The sequence below is a fragment of the Triticum dicoccoides genome, chromosome 5A (genome assembly GCF_002162155.2).
Source record: "Triticum dicoccoides isolate Atlit2015 ecotype Zavitan chromosome 5A, WEW_v2.0, whole genome shotgun sequence".
Lineage (NCBI taxonomy): Eukaryota > Viridiplantae > Streptophyta > Magnoliopsida > Poales > Poaceae > Triticum > Triticum dicoccoides.
Window position 1 is genome coordinate 672,672,026 of NC_041388.1, and position 8,409 is coordinate 672,680,434.

An 8,409-nucleotide genomic window follows, 5' to 3' on the forward strand; every position below is an offset into this window, starting at 1 on the left:
TCAGAGGATGGATTACAGATAATCTAACTTAATTTATCATGGATTTTCCTAGAGTTGGTGTTGGTTAGATGGTGGAGTCTGTATTTTATTTTCTTTGTTGTACATAACTTTGCTTTCTTTTGAATGAAATTTACCGTAGAACGATTGTTCTACGGTTTTTGGTTCAAAAAAAATGTGGGAAGTTTTAGCGTTCCCAAGCTTCTGAGAGAAAACAATCAAATAGGTATGTTGGTCGAAAGTCAAGAAATATTAAGTTGGGCTTTTGACTAGGCATCTTGACTTTCGAGCAAATGCGGCTCAAATTGATGAGATTCCCTCGTGTATTATGTTTCACAATATCAGCCGTTACGCACGAAATATGCAACCAGAATGCAAGCTCATAGAACATGTAAATACAACAACATTTGCAAACAAGAACTAACTGGAAATGAAATTAGTGAAATATACACCTGAAAAAAAATCAAGTTTCTTTCTGTTAATAAAATGGTACATGTGAAAAAAAGACAGTAGAGTACACACCAGGGCAAAAGCATTTTAAACGGCGCAATGTACATAACACATCACAAACAGGCCTCATATTATTCTGGTTCACAAGACAACGTCGGTGAGGATTCAGTAAATGACGACAACACAAGTAGCAACAATGATGAAAGAACACATGACAGTACGATCGATAAACAGAGAGAGCTCTTCAAGATGAACTCAAAATACTTGCTTGCAACCACCAAGGCGTTACTCAAAGGCCCCAGGATGCTCCATCTGCATCTTGACAACCTGCTCCCAGGCCTTGCGCCTCGAGATTTTGTCGAACCACCTCGCCACATTCCTCCTGGAGGTGAAGAGCTTCCTCCCTCTCTCTGAACTCACGATGTACTGCGAGTCCGGAAGGTGGGAGAGGTCGGCCAGGGTGAACTCATCGCCAGCCAGGTACTCATTCTTGGAGAGTATTTCGTCGTAAACGTTGAGGACTTGCTGAAGCTTCCTCTCATTCTCTGCAATGGCCATGTGGTCCTGAGGAATTTCCAGAAGAGGAGCAAATGCCAGCTGAAACACGAGGGCCGAGCTGGGAGGGTTGAAGCTCTGAGCCTCTGCTTGCAGCCACTGTTCTATTGATGCCCGCTCCAGAGAACCTGTTCCATAGAGGTTCCTGTTTCCCTGGTTTGGGAACTGGGTACAGAGGTACCGGCAAATAGCCCTTGGATCTGCACAGAAGGTTCACATTGCCTTTCAGTCCTTGAAAGAAAACTGAATCCAGAAATGTAACGTGATAATAACTGTGTTCATGTTCTCCTTACCGACAAGAGTCTTGTCGCCATGCTTGAATGTCACTTGTCCACTTGGATCCTGCAAAAAGATGAATGGAAAAATTAGTACATGCTTTACCTAATTCAAGATTTTTTGAAACTGAATAAGAAGTGATCGAAGCATCCTACCCGCAGCCTGACAAACTCAGGAAGCTTGTGCTGTCTCTTGAATGTGTCGATGCGGACGAGATCAAACTCCAAATTCTTCTCAAAGAGGCATGTCAGAACCCTGGCAACATCGGTGGATGCTGGCTGGCCAAACACCTGCAAGCCTGAAGCCATCCTTTCTCTTTGGCTTGATTGATCTCTTTGTCAGGCTATGCAATGGCAATGAGGAATGGTGACAGCAGGTTTCAATGCAAGGTATTTGAAGAAAAGAAAAGGTGGAATTCCATACTTGCCTTGCCCTTGCTACCTAGCACAATATTTTACAATTGGAAAGGGAAAGTGTAAAGAGAAAGTGTGGTTCTGGATTCTTGCTTGCAGCAATCATAATGTCTGTTGTAGCAAACAAGCCCAGCAAAATATATAGCATTATTTATTTACAATCCAGTCTTTGATTATTGACTGAGAAAGCTCAAAACAGTATATGAGGAGCTCTGATGTTGCATGGATGGTTTGGGACAATTGGCAGAGAGAATTTGGCTTGGATAAGTAAGAAGATTGGCATCGAAGTACCAACACTAACGAAGACTGATGATTTCTGTCAGAGTGCAAGAATAATTTTTTCGATAAAAGCAACGTCCACCGTATGGAGTCACTAGTCAGGTATATGTTTATAATCCAGTCTTTCATAACTTGACTGAGAAAATTTTTAGCATATGAGGAGCTCATGATGTTGGCATGGATGGTTTGGGACAATTGATAGATAGAATTTGGCTAGGATAAGTAAGAAGATTGTCATCAAGTACCAGCTGTGATGAAGATTTGATGGCTTCTGCTAGGGTACAAGAATAAAATTTTCGACATAAAGTAATGTCTCCCGTATGGGGTCAGGTATATAATTCAACCGTTGGTCTGATGGAAGAAAAAACATACTGGGATTGAAATCCATGCACACACATAGATTTCGATCCCAGTATGTTCTATTTGGTAGAAGAACAGAACTCATTTATCAGGAGTAGTGCCTGTAAATTGACAAGCTGAATTCAGTTGCTTAAGTTTTACATATTACTAGATTACTATGAAGAGGCAAAATAAGAAACTGCCAAAATGCATTAACCCAAGTGATAATCAGCATGTCATCCTGAGCATTTAGCTTGCACTTCAGCCAGCAATACTATCAGGCTTGGATAAGTAAGAAGGTTGGCATCAAGTACCAGCAGTAACGAAGATCTGATGACTTCTGTCAGAGTGCAAGAATATATTTCTCGACAAAAGCAACATCCCCCATATGGAGTCAGGTATAATTGAACCGTTCATCTGATGGAGGAATCTTTGAATGTGCTTAGCTTTCAATCCCAGTATGTTTCATTTGGTAGAACATAACTGATTTATTAGTAGTAGTGCCTGTAAAATGACAAGATGAATTCATGCTCAAATTTTACATATTATATTACTGATAATGGTGTGAAGAGGCAAAATAAGAAGCTGCCAATATGCATTCACCCAAGTGATAATCAGCATCTCATTCTCAGCAACTGAAATAAGTATTATTTAGCTTGCATTAGCACACCGCGGAATTGTTTGAACATTTGAGCCGCCTCATATTTGCCAGGACTCTATTTGTTTCTCAACTTTTCTTGTAGTCCAGAATGGATTTATCCAAGTATATTTGAGAAGGCCAAATACTACAAATGACAACTCGCACTTGTTATTTATCTTCGAATCATACACCCCAATCCCAACACTGCTAGTAAGACAATATATGGATCAATAATTGAATCAAGATGTGCCATCTTGCATTACCGTACATATATATCACCTAGCTTAAGGCGTGGATCAACAGCTTGATGTTGTAGATATTTAGCACATTTTTCTATAGAGATGGTCAAACTTATTTAAGTTTGACTTGGGACAAAGCTAGAACTTCAAATAATTTGGAATGGAGAGAGTAAAATTCAGTAGGGAAAGAGATTGTCAGTGACCCACTGAAAGTAACAGGGTAGTGAACCAACATCTCATAAATAGATTTATGTGGATTATGCAATGCGATCAAGTTCTTACAGCAACTGCATTAAGAAAGTAACAGGGTAGTAATCCAACCAAGCACAAACTTAATAATAGCAGAGATAGATAGAAGGAGTAGTACAAAGCGGCCCGAGTCTTTCACATTTCACACTTTAACAGCAATGGCAACACATAACAGAATGTGACTAATTACCACCAGAAGCTGCTCGACTAAAAGATGAAGGGGGCCTCAAGCTTTAGAGGGTCGTGGTACACTCTGCAACTCGACAACCTTCTTCCACGACGGACGAGCCGAGACCTCGTCCCACCATCTGGACAGGTTCTTTCTCTCGGTGATCAGACCCGCCTTGCCGGTCTTGCTCACGAGAAGATCAGTGTTGGGCATGTGCACAAGGTCGGCAAGGGTGAACTCGTCGCCGGCGAAATACTGGCTCTCCGCCAGCCGCCGCTCGTATACATCAAGCACCTTGGCGAGCTTCGCCTCATTCTGCTCGACCACGGCCATGTCGGTGGCCATACCCATGAGCGGCGCGAAGGTGAGCTGGAATGCGATGGCCAAGCTCGGAGGGTTAAATGCCTGGCCTTCAGATTCTACCCATTGCTCGATGGCGGCGCGGCCTACCGCGCCGTCTTCCTTCCGGCCTAGGAGAGTCCGGTTGCCACGGTCCGAGTACTGGTCACAGATGTAACGGCAAATAGCCCTTGACTCTGCCAAAAGATGAACCATACAACTTGTGAACACAAACGACCATTTTACAGATATCTTTCTTTTCTTTCACATTCAGGGGAAAGTCAACCAATCATCCATACATATGAACATGCCAGCACTGGAATTTACCCTCAATTCAGAAACTGGATAATTACTGATAAAATGTATGCAGATCTAAGTAAACTGTACATCTTTGTCAACGAATGGCACTTGCAATTGATAGGGAAGCAAAACAAGATGTGAAGATACTAGATGCAGAAGTAGCAGGAGAAGTTGGTACCGACCGAAGACGGTGGTGAGGTGGTCTTTGAAGGCGGGGACCTGGCCGAAGGGCTGGAGCTTGAGGAAGGAGGGGGACTTGTGCTCGCCCTTGGACATGTCCACCGCCTCGAGCTGGAAGGCCACGTCCTTCTCCAGCAGGCACGCCGCCACGCGGGCCACCGCCGGCGAGATCGCCGGCCCGTAGACCGTCACGGGCGCCGCCATCGCCGCTTCTCCAGACCTAGACGGACGGACGGACGGGGGATAGGTGGGTAGGAGATAGCGAGTGTGAGACAGAGGCAGGTGCTACTGCAGAGCGAGTGCGAGACTGGGAAGGAATGCGCTGCCCAGTCAGCCCCCGCCCCCGTATGTTTTGCATTTCTGTCCTGAGTTCTGACAGGTGGGGCAACCTTCTCTGCGGCAATTCGCCATGAACAAAATCCATTATCAGCAAATAAATCTGTTATTTTTGTTGGAAAAAAAGGTTAGATACCAAGCACCCATTTTTTGGCTATGTTTTTCAAGCTTCAGAAACTTGAGCTACGGCAAATTTGTCATGGCCAAAATTTATTCTCAAAACAAATCATCATAACCTGCAATAAATCAGTCCTCTCTGCAGAAAAGAAGATACCGAGTAATTAAAAAACTGTAATGTTACCTAGCGGATGTCGGCTGAGAGCGGGAAGGCAAACAAACGCTTTTTTTCTGGCAGTTTTAGTTGTTTCACGAGATCAAATGGCGGCAGTTTTAAACCAATTGTACCTTTTTTTCTCAAGAGACGGTCATGTAGAGGTTGTCATCATCCTTACAACTAACACTGGCAGTGAAATCATTCGAAATGCCATCTCCTTCTAGCGAATGTTTGCCGGCTAAGAGGATCCTTAATAAAACATTTCTCAAGTTTTATATAGCCCTCAAAGAAACTTCATATGTATACGTACAGCTACAATATGGAATTAAATTGTATATTTTCCTTTTGGAAATATTAACATTTTAGGTATGCATCTGCAAAAGGAGAACATATCTGAGCTAATATGCTTTCACATTATTACTTTTGTTAGGTATGCCTCCGAAATCTCTATAACCAAGGCAGAGACCACAAAAGAGGTGTGGTTATGAAAAAACTAGGATTCAAACTAACCGACCAGCAAGAGATGCCCATCGTCCCGTCCCCTACGTCACCCCCAAGGCGACATTGGAGATACCCTAGCCACCACCACCAGCGGGCCCTTCCTTGACCCTCCGCCCGTATCACCGCCACCAGAGGCTTGCCAGCGAAGCCTTGCTGAGCCTGGGGATGGTGGTGGCGGCACCCCCAAGGCGACACTGGAGATACCCTGGCCACTGCCACCAGCGGGCCTTTCCTTGACCCTCTGCCCGTATCACCGCCACCAGAGGCTTGCCAGCGAAGCCTTGCTGAGCCTGGGGATGGTGGTGGCGGCACCCCCAAGGCGACACTGGAGATACCCTAGCCACCGCCACCAGCGGGCACTTCCTTGACCCTCCGCTCGTATCACCGCCACCAGAGGCTTGCCAGCGAAGCCTTGCTGAGCCTGGGGATGGTGGTGGCGGGGCAGATCCATCCTCCCCTAGCGCCATCTAGGGTGACTGTAGGGGATCAGCAATAGTGTTGAAGGCCACACCACGTCGCAACATGTGCCAGACGACAGGGTGGAGCAGCAGCCGGAGGGAACCTCCCAACCCATGTCGGAAGTGCATCCAGAGGAAGGAGGGGGGCTGCTCCACCCTACCATTTGGCACGTTTTGCGACGTGGTGTGCTCAACCCTACCATTGCTCCCCTACAGTCCCCCCGAAGGTGCAACCCAGCTCCTCTATTTTGCATACGTTGATGCTAGTCGGGGTGCAGGGGCAGCCGTTGCGGCCACAATGGCGCCATGCTAGCCGAGGCTTGCGGGCCAGCCTCGACGCAGATGTGTCCGAGCTGTGGTGACGTTTGTAGTGTGGTGGTGTTAAGGCCAAGTGGTTGTTTCCCAGCCATTGCTGCCTTCGAACGGACCCCTGGACCTGCATTTTCCAGTGTCCATGGTTCTGTCGGTGTCTTCTACCGGTGTGTTTCCGACACCGGCGACCCGTTAGCTGCATTCCTTCCACCTTCCTCGACTCATCAATGTCCTATCAGCTACAACCCGATGGCTTATAATAAAGTATAAGAATTCACATGACATATGATCAGTGGCGGAGACGGGGGCCAGCAGGGGCCCTATGCCCCCCTCCCCCCATCACTGATTTGCTGCTAGTTAGAAGATGAACATTGCAGAATTTAGGGAAAATGCATGTATTAGTATATGTGTGGCCCCCTGTTATCAAAAGATTGAGTCATTTGGCCCCCTTGATTTTCAATTCCTGACTCGGCCATTGCATATGATAGCAATCATCAAAATAAATTGTTGAGGCTTCCGCAAAATTTGTTCCCACCTTTATCATGTTTACATGGCTCATTTGATTTTGTCTTAAATTGAACGTTTTTAGGCCAAGTTTATTAAGGAAAATATTGATTATCATTATATCTAACATGAGGTGTATTTTAATATTCTATTTATATGCGGATGTAGATGCTGATATTTTTATCGATGCGACAAACCAAATGAACCTTATAAACCCGGTTAAAGGGAGTACTTTCTGGATGCACCTAACCAACTACTTCCTCGGTTTCATGATATAAAAGCGTTTTTGACACTACACTAGTGTTAAGGATGCTCTTATGCCCTCAACTCATAAGAGCAACTCCAACACGTCGACCTAAATAGATGGTGATTTTGTTTGTTTTTTGTATGCTTGGATCGGCCGCCCGCTCTGTTTATGATTTAGATTGGTAGTGCGCTCAACGCGGTGACCTATATTTGCGAACATGGACGGCCGGCCGTCGTTTTTTAACAAATATACACACATTTTGTATAGTTTCACAAGCAAACAAAAATAGCATAGTTTCACAACCAAATAAACTTAGCATAGTTTACAAGCCGAATAAAAATTAAATTGTCTCAAATAAATTTAAAAAAAGATACTTCTATTGCTTGCCAACATGAGCCCACATATACTCAACCAAATCATTTTGCAATTAAATGTGAGTTTTCCAATCACGCATTTGATGATGAAATTGAGTGAACTATGCAAATGTTGCCGCTCCTCCTTCATGCTCAGGAACAACACTGTCACCCTGAAATTGAAACCCTTGATCGTATATACGTTTCGGACGCTCATCCTCTACGATCATATTGTACATGATCACACAAGCAGTCGTTGCCTCCCACAATTTCTTGGTGCTCCAAGTTCTAGCAGGATACCGAACGATGCCCCATCGAGACTGCAGAACACCAAAGGCACGCTCGACATCGTTCCTAGCACTCTCTTGCTCTTAGACAAATCTTTTCCTCTTCTCTCCAACAGGGTTGGGGATTGTCTTCACACCAGTGGTCCACTGAGGATAGATACCGTCACCTAGGTAGTAACATTTGTTGTAGTTGTGGTCGTTGATGTTAACATTCACCGGCAGGCAGTTGCCTTCGACAAGCCTTGCAAACACTGGCGAGCGTTGAAGCATGTTGATATCATTGGCCGGTCCGTCCATGCCAAAGAAAGAGTGTCAGATTCAGAGATCTTGTGAGGCCACTGCCTCATGTATAATTGTGCAAGCCCTAACATGGCCCCTATACTGCCCTTACCAAGCAGAAGGGCAGTTCTTCCACTCCTAGTGCATGCAATCTATGATGCCAAGCATCCCTAAGAAGCCCCTGCTGGCATTCATCGCCAACAAGGGGGTTGTATCTTTAGCAGTCGTCTCTCTCAAGTACTCAGGGCCAAACACAACAATCACAGCCTTGCAGAACTTGTACATGGACTCTAGGCACGTAAACTCACTCATACGGACGTACTCATCAATGAGATCACTGGGCACTCCGTATGAAAGCATCCGGATAGTTGCAGTGCATTTCTGATAAGATGAGAAGCCAATCTTTCCAAGGGCATCCTCTTTGCACTCGAAA

At 45.1% G+C, this 8,409-nt stretch overlaps 2 protein-coding genes across 2 annotated transcripts; both read right to left on the reverse strand.

The window, feature by feature from the left end:
- Positions 1-560: 560 nt before the first annotated feature.
- Positions 561-1,935, reverse strand: LOC119304023 (glutathione S-transferase F10-like). The gene is made up of 3 exons (XM_037581186.1): positions 1,434-1,935; positions 1,296-1,344; positions 561-1,202 (listed from the first exon to the last, which is right to left on the reverse strand). Exons 1-3 carry the CDS (start codon positions 1,584-1,586, stop codon positions 733-735), a joined length of 672 nt encoding a protein of 223 aa, XP_037437083.1. The 5' UTR covers positions 1,587-1,935; the 3' UTR covers positions 561-732.
- A 1,474-nt stretch (positions 1,936-3,409) lies between these two features.
- Positions 3,410-4,742, reverse strand: LOC119304021 (glutathione S-transferase F11-like). Its single transcript, XM_037581185.1, has 2 exons — positions 4,428-4,742; positions 3,410-4,142 (listed from the first exon to the last, which is right to left on the reverse strand). The coding sequence occupies exons 1-2, from the start codon at positions 4,627-4,629 to the stop codon at positions 3,664-3,666; spliced, it is 681 nt and encodes a 226-aa protein (XP_037437082.1). The 5' UTR covers positions 4,630-4,742; the 3' UTR covers positions 3,410-3,663.
- Positions 4,743-8,409: the final 3,667 nt, after the last annotated feature.

Coding starts and splice junctions, on each gene's coding strand:
- LOC119304023 (XM_037581186.1), bottom strand. CDS start 1,586: ATGGCTTCAGGCTTGCAGGTGTTTGGCCAGCCAGCATCCACCGATGTT. Junction 1,345..1,433: donor CTGAGTTTGTCAGGCTGCGG/GTAGGATGCTTC, acceptor ATCTTTTTGCAG/GATCCAAGTGGACAAGTGAC. Junction 1,203..1,295: donor TGGCGACAAGACTCTTGTCG/GTAAGGAGAACA, acceptor CCTTCTGTGCAG/ATCCAAGGGCTATTTGCCGG.
- LOC119304021 (XM_037581185.1), bottom strand. CDS start 4,629: ATGGCGGCGCCCGTGACGGTCTACGGGCCGGCGATCTCGCCGGCGGTG. Junction 4,143..4,427: donor CCACCTCACCACCGTCTTCG/GTCGGTACCAAC, acceptor ATCTTTTGGCAG/AGTCAAGGGCTATTTGCCGT.